Below are 17,707 nucleotides of genomic sequence, written 5' to 3' on the forward strand. Positions count from 1 at the left end.
ATTATACTAAAGATGCCATTTGAATGTATATATCTAAGTTTTTTTTGTTTAATATAACAGCTACATAATTGATAAGGTGCAATGAGGGAGATTTCTTGACTCTTCAGGGAGATTGCTGCTATTTCAGTCTTCCTGACTCTCAGGGAGAGTTGGCAAGTATAGGAAATGTACAGGTGAGTCTCTCCAGAGGGTCAATACAAGAAATTATTATTATTATTATTACCAGTTATTTATATAGCGCACACATATTCCGCAGCGCTTTACAGAGAATATTTGGTCATTCACATCAGTCCCTGCCCCAGTGGAGCTTACAATCTATATTCCCTAACAGACGCTCACACACATACCCACTAGGGTTAATTTTTGCTGGGAGCCAATTAACCTACCAGTATATTTTTGGAGTGTGGGAGGAAACCAGAGTACCCAGAGGAAACCCACGCAAGCACAGGGAGTATATACAAATTCCGCAGTTAGGGCCATGGTGGGAATTGAACCCACGACCTCAGTGCTGTGAGGCAGTAACACTAACCATTACACTGTCTGTGCTGCCCATATGCTTCATACACTGTGGAGAGATTGCCAAGGCCCCCACCCGGCTACTAAACTCCCTATGGTTGATATGTGCACTATATGTTACAGACTTAACACAACTAAAAACTTATCTAAAATAAACACACGTACAACAGGAGTTGGATTTAAAATTAAAGGTCAAATTTATTTGACATCAGATTATTAATAATTAATTAATAAATAATAAAATATTGAATTTGGGCTATCGAAGTAGATAATTAGATGTTGCCCATTGAAATTGATTGTGAGCTTAAAGTTAGTATGGTGGCTTACAACAAAGAATGGACACTCCCACAAAACACACGCAGACCAAACACATCACCATTGGTGTTCAACTCTCCAGCTAAAAGCATGCCTGGACAGGCTGTGTCATTTCCCGGTAGGGACATTTCTGGACTATCATTGAACAAGGAGAGAACACCCATCTAATTTGTATAACTAAAAGCACACTACCGTTCTTTCCACCAAAGCGAGGCAACTCAATCCACAGCCCGCCACCAAACAACTAAACCAACTTAACCATCACCTTAAACAACGCCTCCACAAACATAGGCAAAACTGCCTCTGACAAATGGTCCCCGACAGACCTAAACAAATGCATGTCTTTGATCCAGAGTGCACAATGAACTACAACTCTACCATCATTTCCACCCAAGTGCACGATCAACACCTTTAGACCGACCAAACATTTGCACCATAGATCTTAGACCCAACTCTCAAATCACACCATGCACACCTGCAAACCACAGACATGACAACATAAAACAACATTAACTATGTTAGTGACAAACACAAGCACGCCAACCAGGCTGGAGGTAAAAACAAAACCTACTAGGATATTTTCTATTTTTATAGAGAAACTATTTGTTGCCTCCGTAGGAAAAATAAAAATCTCTCCAAAGCCCTGAAAGCGAGTAGTCTAAACCACTGGTTGGCATGCCGAAAAATCACTAGCAAGCACCCCTAGTGAAAAATAGAAAGCGCATCTGCAATGGTATTATCAACTCTAGGGACCTGCTTAGCTTGAAAACTGACATTGCAGACTAAGTAACACAAAACTAGCCTAGCAAGCCACTGCAGAACCGGCAAGGAAGACACTCACTGATGGTTAACAGCCTGAACTACACAAAGGTTGTCGCGCCAAAATACTGCTAGAGTTACAGAGATGCTCACGCCAAAGCTACATGGCCACTATGATTGGGAAAAGCTCCAGCAGAAGTAAGTGCATGGTAAAACCTTCCCTGACCCATGCCAATGGCCAAGGAGCAGCACACCACGACCCAACTCAAAGAGCCCTGAAACCAGATGACCGGGCGGCGTCTGTAAAGGCTGTTCCCGCTCCTTCTTGTGAGTAGCGTGAGAGCACTGCTCCGTTGCCACCAATCCTCACACCCTATGTCTCACCCCCCCTGGCCTCTATAACTCATGAGGAGTGCAGCGCAACTCACCAGGAACACAACACGGTATATGGAGAGGTATTTTATGCCTCTCATGCCTTGCAAAAACAATCGACAAAGCCAGAGGGAGGAATCCAAGATGGCGCTGGGTGCCGGAGACTGTAGTAATACACCCTCCTCATCCCCTGATCTTATCTCCACACACCACAGACTAGAAGAGGATAGTCCGGATATACTGCTAGTGCTCTGCTCAGCTCCATGCCAAATCAGGTAATACCTGCCCCAGTCCTGACATGCCTGTCTGTCACATATAGGGACATGATCACTGCTATCAGAGAAGCTATGAGCCCTTTTCTGAAAGCACAAACTGCTAGCATAGCAGGACAGATCTCACAACATACAAAACAACTGCAGCACACTGAACACAGAGTGGGGGAATTATTTGAGGATGTTTCTCAGTTGAACAAAATATCAATCCTCCCAAATCAAATCACAGCATCAGATTTGGAACAAACTAGACGAGAATAGGTCAACGAGAACTAGAGAATAGGTCAAGAAGGAATAATCTCAGACTTGTTGGCCTGCCTGAGACAGTAAAGGGGCCTGAATTACTGGACTTTATTGGTACCACACTACCGTCAATGTTACAGGTCCAAGAGGCTTATACTAATAACTATTCTAATAATTGAATGGGCGCATAGAATTGGACCCCAGCATACACATGCCAACGCCAGACCCCAGGTGGTATTGTTTAGATGTCTGAACTATCTACACAAGGAAACCTTTTGGAGTGCCTCACGCAGACATCGCACTTTAATATGGGAAAATAATAAATTATTCCTACTCCAAGACTACTCCGCGGAGCTGACGAAGGCGCAAAAGAATTTATCCACTATATGTTCTCAACTGATTGATCAAGGAAGAACATTTGCACTACTGTACCCGGCTCACTTAAGGATCTATAATGGCTCATCAATTGTAGACTTTACAACTGCAGAAGATGCAAAAGCATTCCTGGAGGAAGAATATGCTGCAGCAGCACACTGCTCTACTTCTAATGTGCCCTGAGATCACCTGCTATGTATAACTATATCAAAGATCACTGAGATGTTTCTACTTCAGGGTCCATAGGGTATCCACAGGATACCTTGGGGTATAGGCAATGGCAGCAGACATCCAGGCACCACAGAGTTAAATTTTCAGCCTCCCAGGATGCACTGGGGTCCCTCTCCTATACCCCGCCCCCGAGCCTCAGGCCACTCAGTTTTCGTTGGTGCCTGGTCGGACCAGTCGCACCGTACAGAGGGGGGTCTTTTTAAGGCCCCTGAATATTTCTTCGCATCTGTGGCTGCCCAACTAGAGTGCTCCAGCATAGGACAATCACTATTGACTGTGGCCAGATGCACGGGGAAGAAGGTAAGCGGCGGGGTCCCGCGGTGGGCACCCGCCGGTAACCCTGTTTGGTCCCCAGGCAGGGGGCTCCCTGGGGACCGGCTGCGCGTGGGGCCAGGTACTGATCCTGCGCCTTCCACTAGACCACCAGGGACAGCATGTGCGGTACAGCGCGGCATCCCAGGGGTTAATAGCAGGCCAGGGGAGGACGCCTTCCCTGTCTCACAGCCGGCGTCTCCCCCGCTGCACAGTGCCATTCCACAGCAGTCTGAGCGGGCTGTGTCAGCGCTCCTCCCCCGGGCCCTGCCTTCTCTCTGCTCCTCGGTGGCCATTTTCTCACTACATGTGCTGGGGATGGCAAACGCTGCTGGAAGCTGATACAGATGCCATTGCGGTCCGGGTCCCCCGCATACCTCTCCTTCAATTAAGGTCAGTGTATGCAGCACTGTTTCCTACCAGGCTCTGGTCTGTGTAGTTGATCGCTGTGCTTGTAATGCAGGATATTATCTGTGCATTGTATGTGACTTAAATGCTAGCGCTGTTTGCCTGTACTTTCATTTCTGACTGTCAGCCTTTTTCCTATCCCTGTTCTTCTGCTACAGCCCTTGCGGTGCGGTGTTGCAGGGTGTTTATTACCTCACAGTAAACGTGGTTTTTCTGTGTGGGAGGTCACATACCCTCCGTTCACATTCCTCATGTCTGAAAGTGATCGAGGATATCCTCTTCCAGCTATAATGTACTGATATCATGTGCAGTTAGCGGAGGGATATGTAGACGCTGAGGGTTTATGGAGGTCATGTTGTATTATATATCACGCCCCATTTCTGTCACTGTGCCTGCACAAAAAAAGGGGACCACCCTCGGCTGGCTAAGATGCTTACAGCCCTTGTGGGCAACGCCCCCTGTGTTTCCTCATAGGGGTTATCGCAGCCTGTGGTGGCCTCATCACATGCAGGGGTCCCTGGAGAGTTGATGGTACCCCAGTGTATCCTGTTTTCGCCCCCCATTTCTCGCAGGAGCCTGTGTGGGTGAATTTATTATCCAAATGGTATAGCACCTGATGGACATTTTACAGGGGGAGTCACCATTTCGGCCTTCTAAACGGCCTTTCGGGTCTCAGACGGGTAAAGGCATGACGTCTGATGACGGTGACATTATTTACTTTTTCAGACACGAGCCCCTTAGTGCAAAGGAGGCGTAGTCTGGGTCTAAAGTCTATATACCTGGCCTTATACGGGCAGTCCGTGTGGCTTTGGTTATTACATATCCCCTGTGGCTAAATCCAAATATGCCTTCTTTAAGGATAAGGGTGTTGCCACTGTAATTCCTCTATCTGGTCAGGTGGATCATTTAGAGGAGGCGTGGAAAATCTGGGTAAGCGGTTCCAGCCTCAAAAACGGTTGACTTTTTGCATACCCCTTTTGCGGATAATTACATTTCCGAATGGGAGTTACCTTTACGGGTAGATTCTCATGTTACACATCTAGTGAGGAGTGCTACGTTGCCCATGCCCTCCAGGTCCTCTTTGAAGGAGGTTCCAGATTGCAAGGTGCAAATATATCTAAAATCCAATATTCCCTTGCTGGAGGGGCTTCCAGGCCGGCTATGGCCGTGTGCTGGGGGGCCAGAGCCATGGAGCGCTGAGTAGGTAACTGGATCTCTGCACACTGACTCTCCAGCAGAGCAGGTGGATAGTGGCAAATTCTCAGAGACTTTGCCACGTTCATAATGAGATGGTCTTACATATAGCCTACTCCTTTCCAGAATCTCCTAGGCAGCAGTAGCGGCTTGCCGCTCCCTGTGGTTGCGCTCTTGGAAAGCGGACGCAGATTCCATTTGGAATGCTTTGCCTTTTACGGGACAAGTCCTGTTTGGCCCTCGTCTGGACGCAATTGTGTCCCCACAGGCAGCAGCTATGTCTGCGTGTCTGCCATCGGCTACAGTCCCATCAGGGTCTGGGGCTTTGTTTTTTCGGCCCTGTGAGGCCAGGGTAAGTCTAAAATACAGCTTTCCAAGACAGTCAGTAGCCAGGAAATCTGCTCAGCCATAAGAACAGGCTTGGAGTACAAGACATCCTACTCCCAAGTTGGACTATAAGCCTTCAGTCTCACAGGATGGGCCTCCTCTCGGGAGACCCCAGAGTTGGAGGCCGGCTTCTCCAGTTCGCCCAGTGCTGGTGTCTGACCACCACGGACACTGGGGTAAGAGAAGTATTTTCTTGAAGGTATGTCCTCTCCTCCCGGTAAAAGCCTCCCAGACGGTTTTTCGTTACAGGTCTTCTGTCAATTCAGGACAAGGCCCTGTAATTTTTGAGGGTGTTACACTCTATGCTCCAGGCAGGAGTTATAGTACCTATTCCGTTGCCCCAAAGGGGAGCGAGGTATTACTCCATCCTCTTTCTGGTACAGACACCCAATGGGTCTTACCAGGACATTCTCAACCTCGAATCCTTCAACAAATTCTTAAGGGTTCCTCGGTTCGGGAGGGGGACCCTGCATTCCATCATTCAATGGAGCCTGGGAATTTTGTGGTGTCATTGGATGTATTCAGGGTGACTACCTGAATATCCCTCTTTTCTTAGCACACCAGTGTTTTCCTCAGGTTTGCAGTGGTCGATAAGCATTTCCAGTTTCTGGCATTGCCCCTTGGTCTGGCCTCCGCGCCTCACGGTTTACCAGGGTCATGGCAGTTATGGCAGCCCACCTGCGGATGCAGGGGGTCCGCTTGTTACCCTATCCGGGCGACCTCCTGCTGTTACCACGGTCTCCAGAGATACTTCAGTGCCATATGCAACGGACAATATCTGTGTTGCTATGTTAGGGCTGTCTGATAAACTGGAAATGGTCCTCTCTGATTCTTCACAGAGGATGATCTATATCCCAACATCGAAGGATCTTTGTGATTGAGGAAAAGATCTCTGAGTGTCTATTCACTTGGCAAAGTGGTTCCTGGGTTCCAGGGTGTCGCTGTTCGACATGGTGGAGAGTACACAGCTTCAATCTAAACCTCTGAAAAACTTGATCCTCTCCGGATGGGATGGGTTGCCCCATAGGATAAAGTCAATAGGCTTTCCCCGGAGGTTTGTCTCTCTCTGGCCTGGTAGCTGCGGAAAGCTCACCTAAACAAGGGGCACCCCCTTTGGGATTGCGGACAGGGTCCTTCTGACGACGGACGCCAGTATACGTGGCTGGGAAGCAGTGATGGGTCCACACTTGTTCCAGGGCAGGTGGACACCAGTAGTTTTTGCGCTTCCCATAAACATCTGAGAACTCTGAGCAGTATTCAAGGTTCTCCAGCATGCAGGATAGGTCCTCCACGGAAATACCGTGCAGGTACAGTCTGACAACGCCATCATGATGGCTTATGTAAACCACCTAGAAGGTTCCCGAAGTCAGGCGGCACTAACAGTGGTGTCCCGAATTCTGGCTTGGGTGGAAGGCTGTATCCCTGCCGTCATCGGTAGTGTTCATTCAGGAATCCTCAGATGGAAAGCAGGCTTTCTCAGCCGTCAAGACGTGCATTCAGGGAAATGTCCTCTTTATCAGGAGGTGTTCAATCTTCTGGTGAACAAGTGGAGCCTTTCAGAGATGAGACTCTTCTGATAGACGTAGGTAGGTCCAGTGGACCTTCCAAGTTGTGTACCTCGTCCCTCCGTTTTCCCTTCTTCCTCCAGTAATAGCAAGAAGGAGGCACGCTCCTGCTGATAGCTCCAGCGTGGGCCAGATGGCACTATTACTCAGATCTTCGGAGCCTCTCAGTTAACTCTCTGAAGCTGTTGCCTCTACGCCCGGACCTGTTGTCTCAGGATCCTGGCTGATACCCAGTCCTGGGTTGTCTGTCCTTGACGGTGTGGCGGTGGAGACTGCCCTCTTAAGGTCTAGGAGTTTTTCCAGCTCTATAGTTAACAGGGGCTAAGAGCTCGGAAGCTTTTATCTGCAAGAATTTACCATTGGGTATGGTATACTTTCTTTCAGTTGTGTCGCCCTAGAGGCTAGGCTCCTCGGGTATTCCGGATATCCAGAGGTTGGCTTTCCTACAGGTGGGCTTAGATAACGGTCTTCGCCTTGCTTACCTGAAGGTTTCTTCCCTGTTAGTATGGTTTCAGTGTAGGATTGCTACTCTTCCTGATGTCCGCACCTTTGTGCAGGGTGTAAGTTATATTCAGCATCCCTTTGTTCCACCTGTGGCTCCTTGGGATTTGGCTGTGGTCCTTAGGGCTCTCTGAGGACCGCCATTTGATCCACTGGGCTCAGTGGATTTCAAATGGCTTACGGCTAGGACTGTATTCCTTCTGGCTCTTAATTTGGCCAGTAGGATCTCAGGGTGGGAGGCTCTGTCATGTAGACCTCCCTTTTTCTCATCTTTCCTAGGAACAGGGCAGTGCTTCGCACTTGCCCTGGTTTTTTACCTACGGGGGTGTCTAGTTTCCACATCAATGAGGAAATTATAGTACCGGCCTTTACTTCCCCAGTCCTGTCTGCTGGTGAGGCCTATTTGGCTGTGGTACGGGCGCTAAGAATTTAAGTTGACCGTACCAGTCCATTTAGGAAATCAGACTCTCGGTTTTGTCCATTTCGGTTTCCATAAAAAGGGTTGGCCTGCCACTACGCTAACTTTGGCAGGATGGATTCACAGGTCTTCCTGTTCCATCCTCTATTAAAGCTCTTCCACTAGGTCTGTGGGTCCTTCGTGGGCAGCTCGACGTGGCGCCTCAGCGGTGATTGGCAGCCACGTGGTCATCTGTCCATATTTTTGTAAGGTATTATGCTTTTGATACCTTCGCCTCTCAGGATGCTTCCTTCGGGCGGCAGATTCTCCTTACAGCACAGGAGCATCCCCACCCTTAAAGGATACTGCTTTGGGACATCCCCAAGGTATCCTGTGGATACACTATGGACCCTGAAGTAGAAAATATGAGATATGGTAAGAACTTACCCTTGTTATCTCTATTTCTACGAAGTCCATAGGGTTCCACAGGACTCCCGCCCTGTTGCACCTGTACTGCAGATGGGCTTTGATCTGGTCACCGGTTTCTCCATCTCCTTCTGGTGAGAATGTGATTCTTGTGTGTTCCAGACTGTCTTCTCTCTCTTTTTTGCTCCTGCTCCGGCCTATGGCTTGTTACGAAACTGAGTGGCCTGAGGCTCGGGGGCGGGGTATAGGAGAGGGACCCCAGTGCATCCTGGGAGGCTGAAAATTTAACTCTGTGGTGCCTGGATGTCTGCCGCCAAGTTATCCTGTGGAACCCTATGGACTTCGTAGAAATAGAGATAACAAGGGTAAGTTCTTACCATATCTCATATTATTTGATGATTACAAATATGCACTGCTGTGTTGTTGTATTGCAATAACATTTGTGACTCCATCTAAACTCCCCTCAAAGCGAAAAAAGGTTTTGCTATATATCACGAAACTAAAACTTGACATAGTGTTTCTACAGGAAACACCTGTTGCCAAAGGAGATTCTGAAACTGAATATGATGCAGTGGAAGGTTTTAGCCTCCGCACCATTTAACTAAAAAAAAAGGGGTGTGGTTATCTTAGTCAAATGCAATGTGCCAATAGAACTAATATCCACGATCTCTGACCCTGATGGCAGATATGTACTATGTGAAGTCAAATTGGCTCATCAATGCTTAATACTCTGTAACGTGTATGTGCCTAATATATATTCCAAAGTTTTTATACAAAAATTAATAGCGGTTTTACAACCTTACACAAATTTACCTCTTATAATCTGCGGTGTTTTCAATTTAATTACTTCTACCCAATTGGATAAGCAATTCCCGAATAGGGGTAGAGGGAAACCTCCCAAATTTGGGATACCTGTTTTTTTGCATAGATTAAAATTATTAGAGCTATGGAGAACCCTTCACCCAGTAGACAAGGAATTTACTTGTATATCAGCTGCCCATGGTTCGATGTCCAGAATTGACTACTTATTTGCTTTAGCAACTCTATTCCTGAGAATCTCAAAGGCAGAGATGTCAGATCATGCTATGTTATGGTTTACAATTCATACTAATATTGACACAGGCCCATATAAAATTTGGCGGTATCCTTCTAGCTTGTCACATTCACTTCAGTTCCGTGATAAGGTAGAAGCAGTATGGGAGGATTATCGATTAAATAACATATCATCATTAGAAGATGACTATTTTGGCAAACATCTAAAGCTGTTGTTAGGGGTGAAATTATTGTGGTAGCCAATAGGAAAAAGGTGTCTGCTGACTATTTAGCTGCACAACAACAATTGACTAATACTTTTCAACACTACCAAATGCTTCCTAATCCTGTTATGCATACCTAACCGCGAAGTCGCATTTTGATGCATTGTTTTCTACGATGGAGACAACATACTCTTTTAGGAAAGACTATAGATTCTTTAAATTTGGTAATAAAACCGGAAAACTTCTGACTAACTGTTCGAGAGGACAGCATCCCCCTTAAGTAATACATCCTTTAAAATTACCTGATGACACTTTTTCTTCCACTAGCGAGCAAATTACAGAAGTAATGAAAAATTATTATGCGAATATATATATGCACAGCAGGCTGATCCTCCCTCTCATCACCATACTTTCTGTGATAATTTACCCATACCTTAAGTCTCAACACAGTCCGACGAGGATCTAGTGAGGCCTATTACAGAACTGGAGGTCAAAAATGCAATTTCTAAATTGAAACTAGGGAAAGCACCAGGCCCCGATGGCCTTACGGCTGATTTTTACAGACTTTTGTCCCCGAGGATTGTTCCCACATTGACCATCCTATTTAATTTTATTCTAGATAACAACATTATGCCATTATATTTTAATGCAGCTACTATTAAACTTCTCCAAATACCTGGAAGAGATATGGGCAACCCAGGTTCATACAGGCCCATTTCACTCTTAAATATAGATGATAAAATCCTGACAAAAATACTAGCTGATAGAATGAAATTGGTTTTACCCAATATAATCCATTGTGACCAAACAGGATTTATATCAGTAGTTAATATTCGTAGAATTCTGACACCTACATCTGCCACAAACCAAATACCCCACCTCCAGCCAGAGGTGAAAAGGCCTTCAACATGGTTATCTGGAAGCATCTATATGACACTATGGAAAGATTCGGTTTCCCTTATAAATTTATAATCTATATTAAAACAATATGTAAGACCCCATTGTTGCAGATAATTTCCAATGGCTATTTGTCTACACCCTTCCCCATACAAAAAGGCACCAGGCAAGGATGTCCATTGTTATTCCTGCTATTCGCGGTAGCCCTCAAACCACTCGCCATTGCACTGAGGCAATCTCCTCTGTATCAGGGCATCTTGATAGGAAAAATAGACCTGCAGGCAGCACTTTTTGCATATGACATTTTGCTATTCCTATCCAACCCAGCTCATTCATTGCCTATCATGCTTGTAATAATCTACACCTATGAAAGTTTTTCAGGTTGCAAAATAAATATTGAAAAATCAGACATAATGTCCTTACCTGGTAACCTAACGTTCCTAGCCTCCAACCCTACATTACAATCTATAAAAATTATCAAAGACCAATTTAAATACCTAGGAATACATATTCCATTTCATTTGAATAAATTATATTCCAGCAATTTTATATCGTTAATTACAGCATTGTCTAAATTATTGGACAGTTGGATGCTACTCCCTTTATCACTCTTAGGCAGAATAGCTGTGATAAAATCCATTATTTTTCCCAAAATGTCATATACCATACAAATGTTACCAATTAGCTTAACTAAAACTGATTTTAAAGTACTTTCAAATATGTTTCAGAAACTTATATGGCAGGGAAAAAAAGCTAGAATTGCGAAAGCTGACCTCCAAAGTTTTTCTCATACAGTCTTTTTCAGATACATTGCAGACTGGATTTACGAGAGGGATACATATACCATTTATGCCTTAGATTCAGAGTTATTCACGCCATATTCCCCGAATGCACTGTTACATACTCCCAGATCAAAATTTCCCCCTTCTATTGTGAATAACCTTATGTTGTATGACACTTACACTTCTTGGTGTAATATTAACAAAAAATTTGTCAGAAACCATGGTAGAACAAATAACATGACTTTATGGGGTAACCCTCTATTCACACATGGGATGGAGGATCATACCTTCAATCGGTTGAAGACTAAAGGGATTAGAACAACAGCTGATGTTTTTGACCCAGATGGTGTAATATATCCATTTTCTATATTACAATAAAAATATAGTTTGACTTATCACCATCTTTTTGCCTATCTCCAAATTAAGAGCTTTGTTTGGTCTCTTCCAAAAGCTATGTTTAATCCGCTTGACCCAGACCCAATACTGAGACAGCTAAAGAGGCTTGCTCAATATACATATAGGACCCCCTATTTGTATTTAGAGCTCATAGAGATAAACGCAGATAAATTATCGACACATCTAATTATTAAATGGAAACAAGATTTCCCCTCTCTCAACTATAATGAGGATTGTCTTAAATACTATGACAAAACATTTTGCTTACTTCGTTCTTCAAACCTGCAAGAAATACATGCCAAGACAATAAATAGAGCCTACATATCACAGGCCCAATGAAAGCACTATGCTTTAGAGAAAACAGGCAAATGCCTGAAGTGTGGAGGCTCATCTGTGACTTTCATACAATCATGGAAATCTCATGGATTCACAACATCCTTATGCTCCATAATCACCATAATAGTTACAGTGGTTAAGAAAATTAGTCTTAAACACTGGATCTACCAGTCCCTTCTGACAGTCACGGAGGTGACTCAAATGCTACTTGAATTGATTTATTTTGATCGACAATCTGCAATGCCAGACATTGAACATGGGATAATATCATTTTATAAGAAATAGGGTCCCTATGTCAACATTTTAGATGATATTACCCGTATATACTCGAGTATAAGTCGACCCGAATATAAGCCGAGGTACCTACTTTTACCACAAAAAACTGGGAAAACTTATTGACTCGAGTATAAGCCTAGGGTGGGAAATGGCAGCAGCTGGTAGTGCCCCCAGTAGTAATTCCCCCTGGTTGTGCCCCAGTAGTAATCCCTCCTGGTAGTGCCCCCAGTGGTAATCCCCCCCTTTTAGTGCCCCCAGTAGTAATCCCACCCTGGTAGTACCCCCAGTGGTAATCCCCCCTTTTAGTGCCCCCTGTAGTAATCCCCCCCTGGTAGTGCCCCCTGTAGTAATCCCCCCTGGTAGTTCCCCCTGTAATAATCCCCCCTGGTAGTTCCCCCAGTGGTAATAACCCCATTTAGTGCCCCCTGTAGTAATCCCCCCCTGGTAGTTTCCCCAGTGGTAATAAACCCTTTTAGTGCCCCCTGTAGTAATCGCCCCGTGGTAGTGCCCCCAGTAGAGAGAGACGTAATAAGAATAATAAAAAAAAAATCAATTACCTGAAACTCCCGCTCCTGGTCCCGCCGCTGACTGCTCCTCCGGCCGCTTTGCATGGGAGAGACGTCATTACTCATGATGTCTCTCCCATTACCCACTGCGGGAGCCGGAAGATGGCTCCCGCAGTGGGAGCAGCAGCAGCCGATGAGAGTCTGACAGACTCTCAGCGGCTGCTGATTACAGCAAACACACAGCTGCCGGCTCCAGCGGCTGTGTGTTTGTGCTGTGTAGCGCTGACCGAACTCCGTCCGGTCAGCACTACACTTCACTCGAGTATAAGCCGAGGGGGTACTTTTTCAGCACAAAAAATGTGCTGAAAAACTCTGCTTATACTCGAGTATATACGGTACTCATTCTCATATCTTTAAGGTGTTTGAGTCTGCTGACTGGTTTCTCCACAAAAAATTACTGGAGACAGCTTAAAAGAAGCTTTTTTAATTTATACAGAGTGGATTTTTTAAGAAATGAAACTTAAGATATTGAAACGCTAGACAATTTATTATCCATGTAATAGATACAAGATGATTTGCTAAAACGGATGAGGGTTTTCTCGTTTCCCTATTTATTCTCATTATCACTTGTATCTCCCTCTTCTTTTATCCCCAGCAGCTCCTGGCCTCTCCTATCTCTTCCCTAGCCCTTCCCCATGACGCCATGGCCCTTTTATGTCCCTATTTGAAAAATGGGGGGTGGGGTGCCAATGCTCTCTATTGCACAGGGCACCTGAAATGCTCTTTCAATAGTAGGTAAGAATGACCTGGACTGTAATGTTGGAGTTTAGGAATCGCTAATGTAGCCTATAGATGAGGCACTATTGTTATTTTTGTGAAATATGAGTGATTAATTTTGGGTTACCAGATCAACCATGCTAAACTGTGCACATTGTTTTTCTTCACAGGCTGCATCTGCAAGCATGAGTCCTATATGATTGGCCGGCCATCTCATGTAGCTATGTCATGTGTGTAGAATTTGATATGGATGTTTTATCAGACAATATATATAGAAGAACTCAAAGTTATTTTTACAATAAAAAAAATACAAATAACTACAATTTTTTACATCTCAATCAAGGGGTGCTGAGACGGGCCAGATAAAATGTACAGCCACGCCCTCCTTCTGTGGTGGTTCATATGGGATCTGAACCTCTCCAGATTGCCATTGCATCACTGGATTTGATGTTGGAAGCCCGGCAACCAATTGATGAAGGGCTTCCGATATCCAACCCTAGGAATGGGGTGAGAGCAGCAGAGATTGTGATGGAATTGAGCTGAGTAGGGGGATGGAGACTTAGGTGACCCCCCATATGCCAGGTTCAATATATTAGTACTTAATAAGACCCACAGGAAATGCTCAGTTTAGCTAGTTGTACTGAATATAGAGGAGCTAGATCTAAAGGGCCGCATACATCAGAGCGCCGTGATGTACTGATCCTGCAACCCAGCATCGCAGGGTCAGTGAAATCCAACATGTTGGATTTCACAGATATGCTGATCATGATCAAAAAATTATCGTGATTGCACATCGGTGAAATTCAACCTGTAACATTTCACGAATCCTATGACAGATCATGGAACATCGGAACATCGTTGGCATTTCCGACCAGCGTATCAACGTTTCTGATCCCATTGTATTATCACAGTGATCCATCGCAGATGTATTGGGACCTTATCAAATTGATTAGGATTTATATTTGGAGTGACATCTTTTGATTTTAATGCAAAAATACACGTTTTATATTTTATCTCCGACTTTTTCCTTATCTCTTTTTTACTAGCCAAGACTGACGATCTTACTCTACCTTAAGCTGGATACACACTATATAATATATTGTACGATATATGGTTCTGACACAGATCAGAAAAGATATATTGTACACACCTAATCTGTCGTTCATCGCATCGTCCCATCTACTGTTTTGCACAGCAGATGGGACGATGTACTGAATGACATGGTGCTGTTACATGTAGCATATAACACCACATTGCCATTGTATACCCGATCACGCAGTGTGTATGGCATGCACAATGTATCGTTACATCACATTGCACCATCGCGGGGTACATTGAATCTAGGAGGTGACAGTGCATGGTTCTAACCGGGGTAGAGGAGAGAAATAAGATTGTAGATGTAGGAGGGGGCAGAGTATTTAAGGTGAGGAGTATGACCTGGATTCTAAGTGGTTAGAGAGGAAATGGAGAACAGCAGCAGAGTTTATTATAGATTAGTCGGAGGAGGTTACAGTAGTTGAAGCAGGAGATCATACGTCATGTATAAGGGTTTTGGAGGCATCGAGTGAGAAAGGGCCTCATCCTAGAGATGTTGAGGTGGAAATGACTAGAGTGAGATATACATTGAATGTGCAGTGTGGCAGTGGGGAGTCCAGAAGGAGGGATGTTATCAACAGAAAGACAGGCGGAGGATGGGGCCCTGTTACCTAATCCCCTTTGTAAACCCCATTTGCCCCCATTCAAAAACTGTTTCCACATTAAACGCCTATGATACTAAAGATTTGCAATTAATGTGCAAAGAAATAGATATCCAGTGTGTTAGGCTATCATTAAAATGGGAACCACCTTCCCCCCGCTGGGGCACACAGCACTATGGGCCTGATTCAGAGCCGGACGCAAGTGGCTGCTCGTTCGCTCCGAGCGATGTTTGCCCAACTGCGCATGCGTACGGATCGTAATACGCATGCGCGAACCAGTCAGTGCGGCCGAAATTCATGTGCTCGCAAAATAGCGAATGCCTGATAATTTGAGTGACAGAATGAGGCGTATGTGGGTGGTAACAGGGGAAGGTGCTTGAAAAAGGGGAGTGGAGATCCGAACGCAGGCATGCTTAAAGGTCAAAACGGGCGTTTTATGGGTGTGCATAATTAAAACAGCAGCGTCATTGACCACGTCACTGGGTTTTTTTTTAGCCAGAACTGCTCGCAAAATTGTGGTAGCAAAAAATAGCGAGCAGCTCATACCCTGTTCGATGTACTCGATTAATCTAATAAATAGCGGACATGACGTAGGATGCGAGCGGCCAGGGGGCGTAGTTTCCCAAAAAACGACCGCAAGTTTTGTTCGCTCGTTCAGACCTAGAGGCGTGAACAGACCGCAAACAGCGAACGGTTCATTTGAATAGCCTCCCCTATTTTCGGGACGAGCGAGCGCAAATAGCGACCGGCTCTGAATCAGGCCCAATGTGCTGATATATTGGCCATCAGCTGTGAATGATGTAGTTCAGACATATTGCTGGTACACACCAGTCAATGCACCCACATTATATCGGCCAGTGTAGGTACACAATTGGCGATATATCGCAAGTGCATAGGCGGGTGTTTGTACCCGATATGAACGACTTTGTTTAAAGACATATCTGGTGGGCCCTGCAGTACAGCAGATACCAATATATCTGATAGATATATACGTGCATCTGGCTGTTTGTACGGGCAAACCGCTGACCACCCATGCACTTGCTGCAGGGGACATCGACACGGACAACTGGGTGGCCAAATTTAAATGCCCGTAGAGGTGTGAATTCAGCCCAGTCACATCAAGAGGACAATTGGTAAGTGTGTGTAGCTTACCAATCGGCCGCTCTGATGGCAGATCTGTCTGCTGACTGATCCATCATCTCAGTGTGTGCCCAGCATTAGCTGCCTGGATGGTTGAAGAAAAAAATCTCCCTGGTGAAATGTTAAGTACCAATAAATGTGTTTTGTTTTGAGCCCACATCTAGCTAGAAAACCAACAACACCCCGATCACCTCCTGACTCCTCCCATCAGAGGATACAAATACCCATCCCTCCTTCTCAGTCATGCATCACACCTCAAAAGTGCAGTTTCCCTGCTGGGTACATTTTTGCACATTTATACGTGACCCATACTAGGTCAAGAATTTTTATGTTAAACAATGACATAATTTGATAAAAAAATATATATTTATTGCATAGTTGACTACCTTTGGCTTCTCCTCCCTGGGAGAAGCCTTGGTAGGAGAAGCAGGTGGGCTGTGATGGGGGAGGGTCCTGATGAGTTGCATCATTAAGCCCCGAACCCTTCACAGCAAATTGCTGTGATTGGCTTCAATTTAAATAGGGGGCGGGGCTAAATAATGCAATTCACTGAGAATCGCATCATTAAGCCCCGCCCCCTACATGGGGACCCACAATCGCCACGGAAATTCTCCCCATTCTGCTCACTTCACTAGGAAGTGGGCAGAACGCGGGAGGAGTGCCTACCCTTTACTAATTACAAGTCCATGTAAAATCCATGATCCTTAGGCCTATTTCACATTTGGCAGTTTTGGAAGGCCAGAAAAAAAACAGGTGAAAGTTGGCCTTTTTCAGACACTCAGTTCCTTTCACAAGCAAGGGTTTTGGGATGCTTTTAATGTTTTTTTTTAAATGTATCTATTGGGCATGCCCAGCAGCTGCTGCACAGGCCGGCCAGTGTGTGTGAAAGGAAATATTGTTTCCTATACACCACTGGCTTGCAGGGATATCACGGCCCACGGCATGACAACCGTCCTTCTCAGTGTATATTTCCGGCTGTAACAGAGCAACCGGGCCATGTGAAAGGACCCACCTTACTACATTTCACACCCGACAAAAAAACGGCTGTTTTTTTGCCGGCCGGTCAAAATCGGCATGTGTGAAATAGCTCTCAGGCTTCTCAACACAAAAACCACTTAGTCAGTGCATAACTAGCTCTCTGGGGAGTGCCTGTTGCGAATGATCAAAGTAAGCCATTGTATGGACTTTGGTTATTGGCTAGAATACACCGCATTCAGCCAATCCGTTGCTTTGCTGACCAGAGGCACCGCTAGTGTTTGATGGCTTTTTCTGATGCATTTTCAGTGACTTTATAAATCACTGGCTATTACATCTGGTGACATGTGCCTTCAACGGGATTCAGTCAGAATGTCGACAGGTTCTGAATGTTAG

At 45.1% G+C, this 17,707-nt stretch overlaps 1 protein-coding gene across 2 annotated transcripts in view; it reads left to right on the top strand.

Moving 5' to 3' along the window:
• The window catches only part of LOC148477774 (uncharacterized), an 87,000-nt gene extending 73,244 nt beyond the window's left edge, over positions 1 to 13,756 (top strand). For both annotated transcript variants that reach the window (XR_015872476.1, XM_088456251.1), the window contains one exon: positions 13,670 to 13,756. Coding sequence is in view for 1 of the 2 variants with exons in the window: in XM_088456251.1 (XP_088312377.1) it covers positions 13,670 to 13,699 (30 nt within the window). In the remaining variant the exon portion in view is untranslated. The remainder of the gene's footprint in view (positions 1 to 13,669) is intronic.
• The last annotated feature ends 3,951 nt before the right edge of the window (positions 13,757 to 17,707 follow it).

This window comes from Taudactylus pleione, unplaced genomic scaffold (genome assembly GCF_031769625.1).
Source record: "Taudactylus pleione unplaced genomic scaffold, aTauple2 ptg000690l, whole genome shotgun sequence".
Lineage (NCBI taxonomy): Eukaryota > Metazoa > Chordata > Amphibia > Anura > Myobatrachidae > Taudactylus > Taudactylus pleione.